The following is an 18,157-nucleotide window of genomic DNA, read 5'->3' as shown; positions in this document are numbered from 1 at the left end:
CAGTAAAACAATTATTAGATTTAAGAGCTCTGATTTTGTATTTGTTGTAAATGCATATCTGCAGTTAAAAACAAGACTGGAAATGTTATATTTACTGGGGTGCATGTGGTGTTTGTGAAACACCACATTTGTGAAACCATGGGTGTCACCAGTGGTAATTTGCCTTCATAATGAAAATATTTTGGTTGTGAAATCCCTTCACTATCGTCGTGGTGTGCCTCGCTTAATTTCATGGACTTTTAGATATTTTGTTTAATGGAATAAATGTAGTTAGTCAAAGCAAAATATTCTCATGCGCAAATCTAATCTTATCCATCCTCACTAGATAACGGTAAAATCCTGCCAATACATCACCTACGACTTGTGACCTAAATAAGATTTTGATTCATAATGCTACAAATCAATATCTTAACCTAAAAGAGCTGACCTGCAGTGGTGGTTGCTAGGTGTCAGCTGCTATAACAGTTGATATTCTGTTTCAGTCAAGGAATATATCCCATAGACTACATCAGCTGACAGGAAGTAAACAAGGAACCAAGCTGTTGTCTAGCAATGCAATGCTGTAGAAAAAGGTCTACATAAAGTCAAACATTTTAATGGATATGCCATCACTTTAGTCAACTTGGGTGTAAATAACCATCAATGACAGGGAAGTAGAATCTAAATAAAACAACTTTTTATTCATACAAATAGTTTTCCTGTACAAAACAGACTGATTAAAATAAAATGTAGGAGGGGGAATTATTCCCTACACTTCTTGGCAGTGTCCTTTATTAAACAAATCATTGGTACCATTGGTTGGCTCATACTTTATGCTCCACCTCTCACAGACTTGTATATACAGTATGCAAACGGTGCTGGTCTGACAAGCGGTGGTTATTGACCATAAGGAGACATACTTGCCCTCATGGCTCTATATTTAACCCTCTACTTCACAAGGCAGAGTCAACTCCGTTCCTCTCCTGCTGTACAATGTCTTTGAAAAGTAACAGTGTACTTTGTTTGCGGTTTAAACCCAATCAATGTTCATATGGTGTCTTGGTTCAGCAGCTGATGAGCATAGATGACATCTTCATAGTGGTATTTCTCTGCTATTGCCATGATGGAGTCATTGCACCTGATTCTACTCAGAATCTGCAACACTTCCACCACAGAAGACCTACAGGAGAGAAGGAATCACGAGTGGATTAGAGAGTTGTGCGTTATAAATGAAGGAAAGTCATTCAGTCGGCATGACGTTATTAAGATGACCACTACAATCTGTCACAATGTGTATTTTTTCTTTATAATTGAAACACGTGTTGTTTTTATTACCTAGTGTTTGGCTCTTTAGGAGGCTGCTGTTTGCAGATGGTATGAACTTCCTGAACCAGGTGGTTTCGGAAATTCAGGAGCTGAGGCAAACATGCATTCTCTCCTTTGAACCAAGAGAGTGGCAGACTATCTCCTATCTGTGAGAGAGAAGATGTGGTGGGAGGTTAAGCAAAAGAATAAACTGCGTGAGGAAAAGATGACATAAAAAAAGATACATTGAAACACCTTTCTGCATGCATGTACAGCACTGTACAGCGTCTGACTGCACACGGTGATCATCAGGTATCGGTTCAGTAGTTTGTCCAACATCAGTTCCTTCAAAGCAGACTCAGGAAGCAGAAAATCCCATTTTTCCATGTTGCCTAGTAGCTAATAAAGACACAAAACAATGATTAACAAACAGCAGCCTGGAAAAATGGAACTCTTCACTTGGAAAAACAAACAATATAAAGCACACAAGTCTTTAATAAAAAAAAGGAGAGAGTCTGGGAGAGAGCAGTACTTTTATGGCTGTCCAGAACTGTTGATCCCTGAAGAGACACTGAGGAGACAACCTGTCTTCTAGGAACCTGAGTAGAAAAACAAAAAGCATATATAATAGATTTTAAATACCACAGAACGTCAAAGTAATTTCTCTTGGGGTTTCGTTTATAAATCATTGCGTAGGAACCCCACTAAATGTTTGCGTACATTCAAAGGAGGAAATACATGTACGCCAAAACATATTCAATTCATAAAACCTTACGTACGCCTGCCAGTTAGCCATTTCCTTTTAAAAATCCCAAATCAACCTGTAAATGTGTGCAGCTGGTCCCGCCCTCTACACACCCACATTCAACCATAAATGGTCAATGCAAAGCACCTTATGAATGTTGATATAAAATAAGCTGGCTGGTCTTTACAGTGAATCAAGGCAATAACCAAGAGGAAGAACACTAGTTTACTCCTAATTCTTATATGTATACAGTCTTCACAGTGCCAGAGTATCTATTGTGCAACATAATACTTTAACCATCTACGTTGCCAATTTCCTGTCTCCAAATTTCTGTACAGGCGCGCACATTCTCCCGTCAACTTTGTTTTTATAGATCACAACTTTAGCGTGGGAAGTGGCGTACGCCTCTTTCAGGTCCCGTTTTGTGAGTATGCAACAGTTAGAAATGAGACAGTTGACCTTTAAACAATACATCAGAGTTAAAGGTTAATAATTGACAATTAAAAGAAACATAAGTTGTGTTTGAGTCTATACTGTATAATGGGAAGAGAGACAAGGAAAACAAGTGGAAGAATATTGGCTACTGGATCAAGAAATGACACGGGGGAAATCACACCTGCTTTCTCTTTGTTTGTCATTCAAATAATCACTTAATATATAAACTGAAAGATACTGACTCTTTGGGGTACAGAGGGATGAAGACATCTTCATCTACACAGCTCCTCAGTCGTCTGATCACAGCCTCTTTGAATGCCTGCATGGGACATAAATACACATCATTAACATAAACGTGTTCATATACTGTGTATTTGACATGCACATTATTGTATACATATTTTACGTTTTTTTAAACGTTGTCTTAATTGTTAAAATCATTGCAGAGCTAGGGAGAGTAACTTAGGCTGATGCTGCTGAGCACTTAATCAGCACGTGTGAATTTTACCTCCCCCTGACGATCGGATTGATCTCGAGTAACCATGATTATAAGGAACTAGAAACCATCTTCCATTCCTATTTTTAAAAAATGGATAAAAGAGCAAAGCACTGGGATTTCTGTGTTGACAATTATGTGTCAGCGTTTACTTTACCTTGACTGGTTTACTTTGCTCTCCTTCGAAGATGGAATAGTCCTCCTTCAGTCTGTGACAAACATCCGACAGACAGACTGACTGATGGCGGGACATGGGATCCCACACCAGCTCCACATAGGCTGAGCAAAAACAGAGCAAAAGAAAGAAGTGATGTTTCTGTCGTTTGATACATCTATGATGTAAAACAAACTGACAAGGAGGTCAAGGATAACGTGTTCAGGGATTGTTCAAACATGATAAATCCCTATAAGAACTATATGCCAGCTTGCTTTCAATTGAGGAGAAGCACCGTGAGCTATACATTGTTATTGCTCCAAGGCACTTACACCTGCAAACAGCCTTTATCAATTGCTACGTGCACCTTTTCTTGTATTTGAAATAGGTAAAAAAGTCAAGTGAGTGAGAGAGTGCGTTACCTGTTATTTTGGGTAGGACAGTCTTTTCTATGACATTAGACAGTGTCTGTCTGTCTGTGTGCTCTAGCTCCTCGTGGCCATGACCATGACAAAAGGTCTCAACAGCTGTGAACCACGGGTGGTTTTCAAAGTCCCCACAATCGTTCTGAAACATACAAATTACATTGGACACGTAACATCATAAATTGTGTTATGGCATCTGTGTGTATGTATGAGCTAGTCTGTGTGTATGTGTCCTCAATGTACCTTTAGAGGGCTCCAGGCCAGTAAGTGATGTCTGATGATGGGGTTCAACAGCTTGGGCAGACAGAGAGAGATGTAGGCACTGTGGTAGGAGTCAGAGTAACATCCTCTCCATTCTTCAAATCGGGACAGAATCTTCTTAACGTCGGAGAACTCATTCTGGACATCAGAAAACACTGCCTGGGCTCTCAAGAGGATATCAGCTGGAGAGGGAAGGTAAGCGGATCAGACAAAAGCAAACACGCGATCACTTAATTTAGCTTGGACTTTCATCTACTTAGGGTTTTCTGCAATTGTAAACAAATGAACAAGGGGGAAAAAAAGAGAAAAGATACAGATGCAATATGTTGAGTACAGAATTATATTGCAGCGGGGCAGAATTTTACTTTATCGCTCATTACAGTGCAGCTAACTAAAACCTGGGTCTATAGGTGGAAGCTTATAGTTGAAAACCTCACCTATTGTCTTCTGCAGCTGCTCCTCCTCTTCGGCTGAGGGCTGTGGGTCTTCAGGTATATCAGCCTCTTGTTCAGCTTCAACATCAGATGCTACCTCGCTGGAACATGTCAGAAAAAAAATTAAACCGGTGTTAAATTCGAAAAGTAAAACTATAAAAGAATATTTTCGTGACTAAGACAAGACGCTGGTGAGATTCAGGCCTGACAACTGTGCTACTATCATGCATAAAGTTCACGGTTTGATGAGTGCAACTGACCCACACATCCCAAATGAGCAGTCAGGAGGACTCAGAGGTGCAAAGCGGCATTCTTAATCATTCAAACTCTGTTTTTCATCAGATGATAATATAAAATCGTATGTGACATAAGTTTGACTAAAATGACAACGTTATTGGTTTTGGCTAAACTAGATGAAATGCTCAATATAATCCGGTCACTGAAGGGGCATTTAATTAAATTAACAAAATTAAGATTAAAGATGTAATGACTTTGTCAATTATAACTATACTAAAACCATAAAGGATATAAATTACTAAAATGTGATACAAACTAAAAATCATTTTTGTCTGAAGAATAAAACTAAGACTGAATCTAAAATAGCTGTCAAAATAAACACTGAGCAGAGTATAACACATTTCACCTTGTACATCCCTCTCATTTTGTAAACCTTTCTAATTTACTACTACAGAAATCATGCTGTTCATGTATAGAATATATTAATTATATGAAAAGAAGAGACAAACCATGACATGAAAACATTTGATCTTGAGAGACATCTGTATTACACTCACGCTTGAGTTTCTGTTCTATTGCTGGAGCTGCAACTCTGTTCATCTTTGTTATCTTAAGAAAAAAGAAAAGGATGAAAAAAATATAGATACATTTACAGACATATTGTAGAGATACATGAACACAGAGATGTTACTCACAGCTGAGCTGCTGCAGGCGGTCAGCCTGCTCCTTGATCCTCTGTTGTCTCTGTGCTAGCATCACATCCATCTGGTCAGACAACAGAGAGTGCAACTCCAGTTCCAGTGAGTTGATCTCAATAACCTGTCGGCAACCAACACAGTATCCCCAGTCAGCATAGTACCGTTGTCTGTCTTCTATTGACAGATTGTCATTGTCTGATTATTGACAGAGAGCTATCACTTTATCATTAAACGTGGTATAAATGCACACAATTATCACACAAGATATAATGATTACAATATCACAACCAGTCTAACAAATGTGCCTGCCAAACCTCAAGCCTACCACTCAGTTCTAAAAACTAAAACCGCAACTTTTTCTCAGACACTACTATTTGTTATACTTTCGACATCTAGGAAAGGTACAATTTTAAGTTCTATTTGATCAACTTTATTTTCATATAGACTTTTATATGATAGGTAACAGCAGACAATAACTGAACATATTTACTCATGTCTGACCTTCTCCCGTAGACACTCCACCAGGTTGTGGACATAGATGGTCATGGTCCTATAAAACATCAGCTGTCTCTCTGAGGAACTTTCCTCCAGAGTCTCCGCGGACATTTTAGCGTTCTCAACATCGCCCTCCATCCTCCTCAGCTCTGCCTGCCGTGCTCTGTGCACCTCCTTCAGAGAGTCTAGTCTAGAAAGAAAATAATTATCAGAAAGAGATGTAGTGGGAAGGTAGGAAGAGACACAAGTATGTGTCGGAGTACAACACATGTATTGTTTAGCAATGTGAAAACACTTCTAAATGTATTGGGAAATAGTGTTACCTTTTTATTATTAATTTAAATATTACAATATTAAGGCATATCAGACCACTATTTCTAAAATTAATGGTATCTCTATAATGTATTATGATGGGGTGCAACATTAAGGCAAATACAACTAGTGGAAACTTACTTTCCAGTGATTCTCTTCTTGACCATTGAGATATTAATGTAAGGAAGAGTTGGGATTCTGACTCTCTTCTTTTGTCGTCTTCTCTCTCGCCTGCTGCAGCTGCTGCTGCTGTAGCTGCTGGATTCACTGCCAGATGGGCTCTAAGGTGAAGAAACGGGAGGATAAATAATGTCAATGTTGCAGTACTGTGGGGAGCTCAAGCCATCTGCTAGTGGAACTCCACTAGTGGAACTCCACTAGCAGATGGCTTGAGTCTTCAGAAAGAGACTATTCTGCCATTGGAGAGCAGCCAATTTTAAACTAAATGGGACAAGAGTTCAATACAGAAAGAGCAAGACACAGACAAATAAGACTAGAAAGAGAAAAGGAAAATTATTAAGAAAGATTGGGAAAGGGGTAAGAGGGCTGCCTCAATCTCTTCCTACCTGTCCTCCTGGCTGCCTCTTGACTCCCTTCTCAATTTGTGTCTCCTCCCAAAGTTCCTGCTCTTCTCCATCAGTTCCTGAGCGACTGCCATCACTTTCTCCTAGATTACACACAAACATACAAAATACTACCCGTCACATTCCCACAATTTGGTGCAAAACAACCAACGCTTTTTAGGCAGCCAGCATATCATAATGTAATTTTTCAAACAACATACCATTTTAGTTTAATTACATTGCGACTACAGTTTTACTGTTTCACATGCTCGAAGAAAAAGTGGTCACAAAATTACAATTCCATGTTAAGATAGATACCCCCGAAAATCTTCCTGCATCTCTTACCAAATTTCTCTGCAATCCTCTCCCTAATGCTCTTCAGTCTTGGGGCGAACTCGATTCTTCTCTCATGATCGTCTGGCTCATCATCATCATCAACAACTCTTTCCTCGTCATCTTCCCTACTGTAGTGATCTGGGGTGCTACCAGCGGAGCTGTGTCCGTCTCTACCCAGGGAAATGAATTCTTTCTGGGCTCGAGTGGTGTGACGCTGCCGCCTGGCTGCCTTGATCTCTTCAGCTTTAGGGATAACTACTGTAAAGACAAATTGACAGACAATTAGGTCCAGGTACAGACAGGTAACATGTATGGTAGACAAACACAGATCTAACTGCCAACACACTCTCATACACACACTAACACCAATCATACCAGATGCAGGTATACGGCAAGAAGGATACCACAATCCAAATTATCTTAAGCAATAACAGCAGAAAATCAGTCGTAAAAGAAAGTGGCCTCCTTAACATGTTTGAAATGATAACAAAAGATGTGCACTATATGTTTTTCTCACTATCTGGTATTCAATAAGAACAAGAGTAATCAGTGACACATTGCATAATACTCTCAGAACAAGGTCTGATGACGCCTCATTAACCTCAATGATAAAGCCAGGTTGAATGTATGTCTACCTGTCTATGTCTACGCTTGGAGGTGGGACGAGAATGACTGTCAGAGTGGAGGGAGTATTGTAAAATGGATGTCCAGTAATAATTGTTACAAGAGATCAATATACAGGCTGCAGAAAATAAAATACAAATAGCAACATTTCCCACAAAAACACATACTTGGTTTAGTAGCGGAGCAGCTGGAGTCTGAGTCTGAGGCCTCTGAGAGAGAACTGAGATCTGTGTCATCGACATAATTTTCGTCATCATCATTATGGTGCATGGCACATGGTGAAGCCTGAGTGTCATCATTTTGCCTGGGAGAAGCAGATGTTGTGACACCTCCACTTGCTGAGGCTGGGAGAGAGGAGAGGGAGGCATGCAAGCAATAATAATTCAAAGTATGATTAGGTTTGCCAACATTATCATATTATTATCTTGATAAATACTGAATTAAGATGAACATCTTTAAGATTACTTTAATGACTAAGATGTGTGGTTTGTAGGCTGACACTCATAACACATGTTCAATAGGTAAGAGTTTTTGTATAGGTACCTTTTCAAAATCAATTTATCTCTAAATTAGACCAAATCTTTCCTGTCCACGCTGAAATGCTAATGGTTTACCCATGCACTCTTCTTTTATACATAAATTCATAAATAGGTATTTGTCAAATTATACCAAATCCAACTTTATTTCATCACAGTATACAACTTGTTAATCTGATTGTTCTTATAATATGCAGTCTGCTCTCATTTATACAAATGACGTAGAGACAATATTAGAGACATTAGACATCAGACTGTATTATTGTGAGCTACGAGTACTTAAAAAGATGACACCTGACATGTATTAAGTGTTTATGTACTGTATTTTAACGTAAGAACTGTGTATGTAATGCAACATCTATCATAGTGACTTGCTACAGTGTCATGATGAGGCTGTCTAATATGAACCAGTCATGCACCGACCTGTGCTTTGGCTGGTATTGGCAGATGAACCCTGCTTCCTCCTGACTTGGAACAGCACAGCTTTATCAGAGGATTTCTTCAGTTTAAATGTTGGTTCCTCAGCTAAGACAGTAAAAACAAAATTAGAGATCCATGAGCACATAATTGCTGCAGTGATGAAGAGAACTGGCAATAAAATCCTATGCTAACAATTCTGATTAAATATAGTGTGTCAATACTATCTATATTCGTCTGAGCCTTATCAATATGACACAAAACAATATATCATAAGGCTGTGACTATTTATTTTGATTCTTACGTTGCGATTACGTTTGTTACCAGCTTTCGTTGAGTAAACGTCTGGCTGGGGTTCAATATCAAAACGCCATATTTACACTTGTTTACCTTCTTTATCGTTAGAAAAACTGAGAAGGGTTTTTGCTTTCTTCTTAAACCCATCTTTGTCTTTGTTCTTCTCTCCTCTTTCTTCTGTCACTTCCGAGGTCTCCCCGTCTTCTCCGTCACTGCTGTCCGGCTTGGGAGGCGTCGTTTCCCGCTTGGAGCTGCAAGTAATGCCGCGGCCCTGGGCCAGTTTGGGCTTATTTGCCGCAGCAGGAGCTTGTTCGTGTCCCTCTCCTTCTCCTCTGCTCCTCTGCTCGTCCTCCTCATCACTGGAGTTCTCTTTTCTCTGCCGAAAGTTCCTCCGGGTTTTTTTGTTGAACATTTTTTTTCTCCTTGTTACATGGGGGCAGACGGACTAACTAGGTTGCTGCTCGGGCTAAACCGCGGTACGTTACGTGAAAAGCAATTCGACGAAGTCGCAAAACCTAACGTAAAACAGCCGCAATGCTCTATGGGCTGTGTAGTTTTCAAATAGGAGCTATTCAAACTGTAAAGAACAGACTTTAATTTAATTTGATTAATAATTCCGACTTTAAACGGCATTACCAGTTATCACTTAAGTAAACTGCATGAACAACACATGTTTCCATGTAGGAATGTTTGGTTCTAAAATGACATATGACAAATATAACAAGTAGTGACATGATGTATTTAACTAGACTGCAAATTAACCATACACATCAAATATCAGAGAAAATAAACAGCATGAAATACATCTGTATCAATAACCTAGATAATAATAAAAGACACAGGAAAATATAACTAAATCTATGGTTTAAATACACTACTGTCATCTACTGGTAACTGGAAACCTTTTTACTCTGCGTCTGCTTATACAGGCTCGGCTCTGCCCTGCGGTCCCTCAAGAAACAGCACAATAAGATGGAAAAATTGATGAGTTCTAACAGCAACAACTCTGCACACAAAATGACTTTGATTATACTATCTGTGTTGCATTAATCAATGCACTTGATTATTGCTCTGTACAGGGACACATGGATATTAAACCAACATGCTCCCCTCGGCCCAGGTTTATTTATTTATTTTGATTAATTTATTTTCTTCTAATGTTACCTTTGCATTATAGACTGTGAATAAAAATGTCTTGCCTACAATCCTTTTTATTGTCGTGGCTTTTATTTTGATAGACTCGTATTTCCGGTCACCGGCCCTGCGTTGCGTCTCTCGTCGCAAAGATAATAACAGAAGGATTTGCACAAACCGGTTCTTTCATTTTTGGTTTCAAACTGAAAACGAAAAAAAACCCATGGTATTTCTGTATTTCCGTTTTTTTCGACTAAACTATAAAACAAACGATCAGTACGTACACGGACCACCTGACGTTATCTAACTGTCCTTATAGCGACATATGACAACGGATTAGAGCGGTTGTAGGTGAAGTTAAATCAAGTCAGTAGAACTTCAAATGAGAGAAAAAGACTAGTTCTAACGTTGCCTTCCTCCTTATATCTCTCTCCCATCAGCTCTCCCATCAATTGACCCCCCCCTATCAGCCTGTCCTCCTCCGGGTCTCTCTCCTCCCACTCGGTCAGACGTTAACAGCCACACAGCCACCGATCACTACTCGTCAGCCATGTTGTTGGTGTGACACACTGAGCTGTCAGCAACAGGTTCTACTCTGAGCAACAAGGCTGCTAAACGTTAACATTTCTACGATAATACTGCTCTCCTTGGACAATAAACCTTCACGGTGTTCCGGGAAACCGTCCGGAAGTAGTGGAGGATAACTTCGGGCCCCGCAGAAGCTCGGAAGTTGATGTTTTTCGGCCGTTGTGAGAGAGGTACGCAAGCGAAACTGCCTATCTAAGCAAGAGCGTAAGTTTAATAGTGTTATGTACGTGTTTCTGTGGTTTACTTTTAGTTTTCGTGTTTGGACTACGTTACGTACAGTTTCGTCTGTTCATTGTTTGTGTAGTTTGCCTTCTTTGATTCAGGAATAACTGCAAATCTATATTTGAAGAGGGGCTACTCAGCTGGGATGGGAGTTAGGTTCGCTAGCTAAGTTATGATTTCATTATTTGTTGGGTGTTATCGATAACTACATACGGGGTGTTTATTGCTAGCTCTGTAAAGTGTGTTGAGGCAGATCTGCAGGTCTCATATTCCTCCCCGTTGAAACGAGTTTAGCAGGTTGCATTGCAGGAAGACGGGTCTGGTGACAAGTGATCAGGGAATGTTACTTAATAAGTTTAGCCTTCATACATATTGAGGTTCATGTCAATTTGAGATTGGGAATGAAGTCTGATTTTGGGTTGTCCCCTCTTGTTGTCTTAGGTGACACAAGTAAATAGGCATAACTTCATTATGTATTGTATATGTATTATCATTCAAATACAAGCAGTGGTTTAGGGATCCACAATACTAATTATTTAACTATTATTTCACTAATATTTTGTCAGCATTTGATACAAAAATAATGTAATGCGTTTATTTTGTTGTAATACCACCAGTGGAGTTTACTTACTATATGTGGCACCCAACGAGGCACATTTACTATAGCACCTCTCCCAGTTCTATTTTTTTAACAAGTCCACATCACAGCATTTATTTGGAAAGATGAGCACAAATCACATTTTTATTGTAGAAGAAGAAAACCAAAAGCAATCCTTTCAAATGCAGCCACACACAATTAATGCATCATCGACATTAGCAGGTGGAAAATAGAATTGGTTTAAAGACACAGAGAGAATGGATGTTTCAGTCCAACAGGCAGGATAATGATTCAGTTGGAAGGACTTGGAGATGCTGGACTGTTTAGAGAGTTGATGCCACCAGTATTTGCATCTAGTTGTTAAGGGATTGTGGTTGTGTATAATTACTTTGACACATACAGTGATATAGTTACAGTCTGGCTAAGTAGAGATTGAAGGCTTGGCAACCTGCTTTTATACGGCGTCTTTGCCATTGCTGATAATGCAACAGACCCTTCGATCCAGCAACAGCTTCCATTACCTTTTCATAATTTTATTGCTGAACATGACTTACGATATATATATATATATATATATTTTTTTTTTGGAACCCTTGTCCCACTATAAAATAAAAAAAATCTATCTGGGTACTCTCACCAGTTCTGTCATATCCTCCTGATATATGAACAAATCAGGGTGGGTCAAAGCAGACTAAAGAAGGGAGAGGCATGCCTTGCCTCTTAAGAAACTGGATAACATAGCATTGCAAACAATGTTAATCAAACCAAATCTGAAACACTCTAGATGGCCTTTGCAGCACTTTCTCAGTGTGTGAACGGAACTGTTGGATTGGGGTGTTTACAGCAGAGTAGATGGATGCCTTGTGCTGTGCCGTGGGAAGCAGTCGGAAAGACACAGAAATAATGACACAGAAGAGGAGTGGTGGATGAGTGATAATAGGTGGCCAAAGGAATGGAGCATGGGTAATTCTACTGTACATAGAAACACAAACACACACAGAGAGAGAGAGAGTCATCGGGATGGAGATGATGTCATTAGTGTGAGGTCAGCGGGGTGGCTGAAAATCAATGCTTTCATAGAATAACAGACTGCTTGTCTCTAAACAGAGTAATGATGAGGACAGGTCAGGGTCAGACAACTGGAAGAGTATAGAGTAAAGGGCAGAGGGACAGACATTGATATCCAACGACACACGAAAAGAGAGAGAGGAAAAAAGGACTGTCCAAAAGACAATCAGGGAATGAGGAAGTGGAGGGATTAAGAGAGGAGAAAGGTATATTGAAAAACATCCTTTAGTCTCATCCATCGCTGTCTGGTTCTTCATTAAATTATGTATACTTCTGTCAATGTGAAGAGTCTACTTGGCAGCAAGATGCAGTACAGAAAGTGCTCATTAAACAGAGCATAAGGGACAAAACAGACAGACATGCAGGTTCAAAGCTGCTACTGAAGCAGCTAATGTTGGGGACAGCTAGGCTATTTATCCAACAGTGTTCAGTGTTGTATATACTAACGGAGAGACAGAAGTGTCCCAGTCTTTCAGCAGGAACCAAAGCAGAAGTGAACCAGGTGAGGTATAGCCAATTCATAAATGAAATTAATTCAGCATTAAGTGGTTCACATTGACCTTGAAAATTAGTTAAACACAACTGTTAGACCAATGCAAATGTGCAAGCTGAAAGACATTTGGAAATGTCTATTGTTTTTAAAGAACGGCCATGCACTCAGGCTAATTAAAAGGGACTGCACAGCATTGCTTTGGGCCAACAAGCCCTTTTTCCAACAGACATTTTGACTTGATATAGCAGCAAAACCACAAGACCACAATCATCGTTAACCGCATTGATGACACCTGTGCTGGTCTGATAGGCTTCTCACCTGTTCTCGGCACCTTTATAGTTAGGCCACATTTGCACTGGGTATCAACATGTGATTTGTGTAGGATACATTACCTAGTTAATGACATCTGATCTGGTATTAATGAACATTCTCACTGTCTTAATTCTGCCTGTATTGTGATTTGATTCTAAATATACAAATTAGGCAGAGCTGGTAGACAAAACAACAACAAAACAAACATGATGTATCAAAAGTCAAGGCACCAAAGTAATGGACAGGAGTCAGTCATTAATAACTCAATAATGAAGACCTGTTTTTGTAAAGTACAGGTTGGGACATAATATGAGTTGTATGTCTATTTCTGTGTTCAACTGTGAAAATATTAATGGGACTACTTTGCATCTGTGGGCACCAGGATGGGCTTACATCGTATTCTGTTCAAGAATAATCAAACTGCATCCTAGTGATCTAACATAAGGACCCCTCCGAGATTGTATTTTAGTAAAACAGAAATTCTCCAAATCGACTACAAAACAAAAACCAGGGTCTCATGTATTTTTGATATCGTGCATCCCCCACACTGTAAATTAAATGCAGCGTCACACCATGATATTGCTAAAGCTGAATGGAAATCAAAGGCTTGCTTCCAGTTACCAGTCTCCATTCAAGGTTGTAGTTCCCACTCTGCACAGTCATTTTTTTCCCCAGAAAACCGCTCAGCCAATCTGTTGATCATGCAAACCCTTGTGCTTAAATCTCGACTGTAAAACTATCAAAACAGGGAATCAGGCTTTTATTCCCAACCTCCTGCAATCCGCTTTACAACCTTGTTTTTTATACGTCCTGCATCACAGGTAAAGTGAACCCTCAGAAAGAATTTGCATGAGGTTTGCAAAGCTGAGTCTCCCACTGAAGTCAAACACTCCCACACGAAGCCAACCAAGTCAATCAGTTGGTCAGACAGCTGTCCAGTCAGGAAAAATCAGACTCCACTGTCACCCATTTATTCATTGTTCCTCCAGTGTTGCACTACCAGAGGTCACACTGCATGACTTTTCGGCTGCTTTCAGCTTATCACTCTATCTTGTTTTGACATATAGGTAGGTTTGTCAATATGTACACAAAGTGCATGAATTAGGGAAAGTGCATCTCTTGAGATTTGTTTATTTATTTAAGTGTTTAAAATAATGTTGCTTCAACTCGTTGATGACCAGATGTGATGGAAATGTGTGTTTTAGTACACAAACGAACCAGTCAGGCATTCCACATGGTGGTAACAGTGTAGCGCAGAAAATAGTTTCAGGCCTCAATTATGTGTTAACTGAGTTCATGGCTGTGGCATCTTTCCTAATAAATAATACATACACTTAACTAAATGGTAACCTGATTTCTTTCTTTTGCTATATCAGTGTTGGGACTGCTGCAAACCTGAATTCGATATGAATCCATTCTTAATCCATACGCATTCATCCAATATTGGATGAAGACTGCAAATGAAGGACAAGGGCAGAATGAAAGAGAATAATGCAAAAAGAAAAAGTGTGACACAAGTACAAGTACTTGACCCAGGTTGAGGGAAGTAGGAAAGAGGGAGAGCGACAGATGGCGGGCAGTAGATTAGCCCTCCCTTGCAGTTTTTCTGCCCTATTGACCGTATCGATCAGACTACGTTCACAAAAATGCAAAACACTTTACCTCTCCCCCTCTCATTCTGTTTCTCTTTATCTCTTTCACGTTGTCTTTCATGTGCATATCAGCACACAAGTCAGTGATCAGTCCTGTAGCTTCCTAAAAATCACTCGTCGATCTACAATTCTTGTACTCCCTCAGTTCCAATCCAAGCTCTGACTCTAGCTTATATCTTCTGGGACATCAAAGCTGTCCCTCTGCCAAAAATCCACGATCACTTCCTGTTAACTGACGTCTGACGAGGAAATGCCTGTGTCTGTGGGTTGCTGGGCAGGAAGTGTTGAGAAGAAAGATTGGGAATTTCTTTCCTCCTTTTTGTCCTCCCTCTACATCACGTGAGTGTGACTGGCTGATGGATAAGAGAGAGACATGAGGGATGCAGGTTTTCAGCAAGCCAGTAATGATGTAATGTGAAAGCTAAAGAACCTCCATTATAGTCTGATTCACAGTGTCCCCAACTATTACGCATGACAATACTTTCAGCGGTTTATTGTCAGATTTTATATATTCAGTTGTTTTAAGAATACTTTCTTCAAATTTAGTCCTCACATTACATGTGGCCTTTTGTCATCTGTCCTGTATTGAAGCAAATATTTACACTTACCATTGACTGGCAAAAACTGTTTTAGATCTAAACAAGGCAGTTTAGTGGTTGCTGTATTTCAACAGGCACAGTGCTGTAGTCACATATGAGACCTGAATGTGCTAGCCACACAGTCTAGTACATTTATCATGTTGTGACCGACCACAAACGTCCTCCTAACCATACCAAGCAAGGAAAGAAAAAAAATGTGGTCCAATCGCTTGACAAAAAAAATACTATATCAAAGATACATGGACACAGACACATCAACCCCTGCACTAAATGTAGTAAGTAATCACTTAAAACCTACAAAGCGTACCTTGCAGAACATTTGGGCCCTCCCACTAAATAAAATAGGTTCATGCGACAGCAGCTGGATTCCCACACTTGCTTTAACAAGTATGATGTAACATACTTTGAGAAAGGAGTGGTCACGGGGGACGAGAAGGCAGGTTTGAAATCATTTAAATCTTTATTTTAATGACTGGCGGTTGGTTGGTTGGTATCAGACTGAACAACTGCTTGATGGATTGTCATCAAATGTTGAACAGGCGTTCATGTACCGAGAGGATGAATCATAATGACTCTTCTTGCAGTCTTTGAGTGAGATTTCTCAATGAATGGATGGATTGCCATGATGTTTGTTACACACATTCATTGATTAATTGTAATTACTGTATTGGTCCTCTGACTTTTCATCTATTACTGTCATCAGGACAAAATGTTAATTTGGCCATTGTTTTTGTTTGTGACCAAATACCCGGAAAACCTTTCCATCAACCTCGGCGGAACTTTGCGTTGAGTGGTAATTAGCATATGTTTACATGCTAAAACTTGGTTGTACATACTGCAGCAGCCGTTAAAAACAATGTGCTGTTGCATGCATTCAATAGGGAGATACTACTTCATCATCATTCATTGCATCAACCCTCGTGTTCATATAACCGCCACGCAGAATATTGTGGGTCATAACACCCAGAAAAGCAATGCTGGCTTGGATACTGCAAAATTTGACACATACACAGTCTTTATTCTGGCAAAATTAACTAACGGTAACATGGGTATTGGAATGTGAAGCATCATCAAGTTATCATTGTGAGCATGTTAGCATGCTGACGTTAGCATTTAGCTCAAACCACTGCTTTGCCTAAAGTAGGCTACAGTCTCGCAGAGCAGATCTTAGTCTTGTATGAAGTGGCAATGTCAAAGCTTTACTACGAATGATTGGCAACACATAACAATTCTTCAAAATGTTTATTTTCTGAGGCCCACAGTAGATATACATTGGAGCCATTCTTTTCACTTGTCACAAATGATCGATTGACCTCCACAGTACAAAATATAACATCACGATACAGAACAGTGTGTTACAGTCGAATAGGATTGAACTATTTAGCATTAGCGTTATCAGTCTAGCTTGTGTAGTGTTGTATTTGGCCACTACCATGGGCTGTGTGGATAGTGTTGGAACATGTCCCAGTAGTTTAAAAGCTTTGGGATGTGGCCAGAGTGCTCCTGACTGAAGAGAACAGGAGGAGCTCTGTTTAACTCTGCTGACTGACCAGAATCTCTCTCTCTCTCGCTCTCTCAGTGCCTGTTTTCTCTCTCTCCTCTCAGTGACACCACTGTCCAGTCTTAGCTGCAGTATTGACTGATGACTGGGCTGTGACTGTGTGTTTTACAGATGGCTGCGAGCCGTAGCTGAGGACACCGCCGGGAGTTCCCCCTCTCTGCCTCTGCAAATATGAATGGTAAGACCGTGTGTGTGTGTGTGTGTGTGTGTGTGTGTATCTGTTCTAATAATTCCTAGTTTTACTCAAATGTGTGGCTGAACTTACAGCTAGTATCTTAGTGTTTCTTACCGTTTGTATGGGTGAGGTTTCATCTTAAAGCTCCACTGTTCTCCTCTGGACCAGTTTGCTTTTAGTACATTGTTGTGCTCCGTGGTCATTATGAAGTCCATTTATTTCCATATTTGACAACCGCTTTGTTTATGGTGCCAGTCACAGGAGTAAAGTTACAGAAACTGTATGCTTTGTTATCATGAAGTAAACCTGTCCATTCACTGCGTCTGCCGATGGGCCGCGGATGTAAACGCTCATGTGCAGTCAAGTGTTGTTCTGCCCTCCCTGTCTGAACAAAGTGACACAGTAACAGTGCGCTTCATTATCACTTTGTCAATATTGGTGCCAGCTCCTATATATATATATATATATATATATTCCCAGCTCCTGACTGCCACTGAGGCTGGCCACGGGTTTTTTGTCATCTGTGTGTGAGTGTGTATTTGTGTTTGTGTATTTTTTTTTTTAATGTCATAAAATGGTTCCTTACTTTTTTGTAATCATGCTTGTTTGCATTGCTCAGATTTAGGTGTTGTCTGTGTGTAATGTACGCTTGTGTGATTTATTTAAACAATGAGATGGTAAAACAGCCGTGGGCCTGTTCGAGGAGCAGGTTTTTCTGAGTAGAATATGGTGTTTTTTCTCTGCTTCTTAACACAGAACAATGCTGACCACTCATCTAATGTAATGGCTTTTTCCTATGTTTGGTGCTTCACACTTTGACATTCCTACTGTTGCACTCTAGGTGGCCCAAGTGTATGGGCGATCTCCCAGAGGAGAGGGTCAAACATGATCAGAAGTTTTGACACCCTCTCCCCATCAATGGGCTATGTATCAGGTACACACACTAATCGGTGACATCACACCAACTATAATTTCTCTGCCCGTTTGTTTCATAATGCTGTTAATG

At 39.9% G+C, this 18,157-nt stretch overlaps 1 protein-coding gene and 1 long non-coding RNA gene across 2 annotated transcripts; one reads left to right on the top strand and one right to left on the bottom strand.

Moving 5' to 3' along the window:
• Positions 1 to 654: 654 nt before the first annotated feature.
• Positions 655 to 9,257, bottom strand: gcfc2 (GC-rich sequence DNA-binding factor 2). Its single transcript, XM_034529420.1, has 18 exons — positions 8,843 to 9,257; positions 8,459 to 8,560; positions 7,667 to 7,843; positions 6,885 to 7,133; positions 6,543 to 6,643; positions 6,118 to 6,257; positions 5,671 to 5,854; positions 5,167 to 5,290; positions 5,029 to 5,080; positions 4,238 to 4,335; positions 3,783 to 3,982; positions 3,537 to 3,681; positions 3,118 to 3,239; positions 2,707 to 2,783; positions 1,817 to 1,883; positions 1,540 to 1,683; positions 1,315 to 1,451; positions 655 to 1,159 (listed from the first exon to the last, which is right to left on the bottom strand). Exons 1-18 carry the CDS (start codon positions 9,159 to 9,161, stop codon positions 1,027 to 1,029), a joined length of 2,571 nt encoding a protein of 856 aa, XP_034385311.1. The 5' UTR covers positions 9,162 to 9,257; the 3' UTR covers positions 655 to 1,026.
• Positions 9,258 to 10,024: 767 nt separating this feature from the next.
• On the top strand, positions 10,025 to 18,086 carry LOC117748362. Its single transcript, XR_004611590.1, has 3 exons — positions 10,025 to 10,641; positions 17,088 to 17,154; positions 17,993 to 18,086. It is a non-coding gene; the product is annotated as an uncharacterized LOC117748362 (long non-coding RNA).
• The last annotated feature ends 71 nt before the right edge of the window (positions 18,087 to 18,157 follow it).

The sequence above is a fragment of the Cyclopterus lumpus genome, chromosome 3 (genome assembly GCF_009769545.1).
Source record: "Cyclopterus lumpus isolate fCycLum1 chromosome 3, fCycLum1.pri, whole genome shotgun sequence".
In the NCBI taxonomy this organism is placed as follows: Eukaryota; Metazoa; Chordata; class Actinopteri; order Perciformes; family Cyclopteridae; genus Cyclopterus; species Cyclopterus lumpus.
The sequence above is the reverse complement of the archived record's forward strand: the minus strand, read 5'-3'. Positions and strand labels throughout refer to the sequence as shown.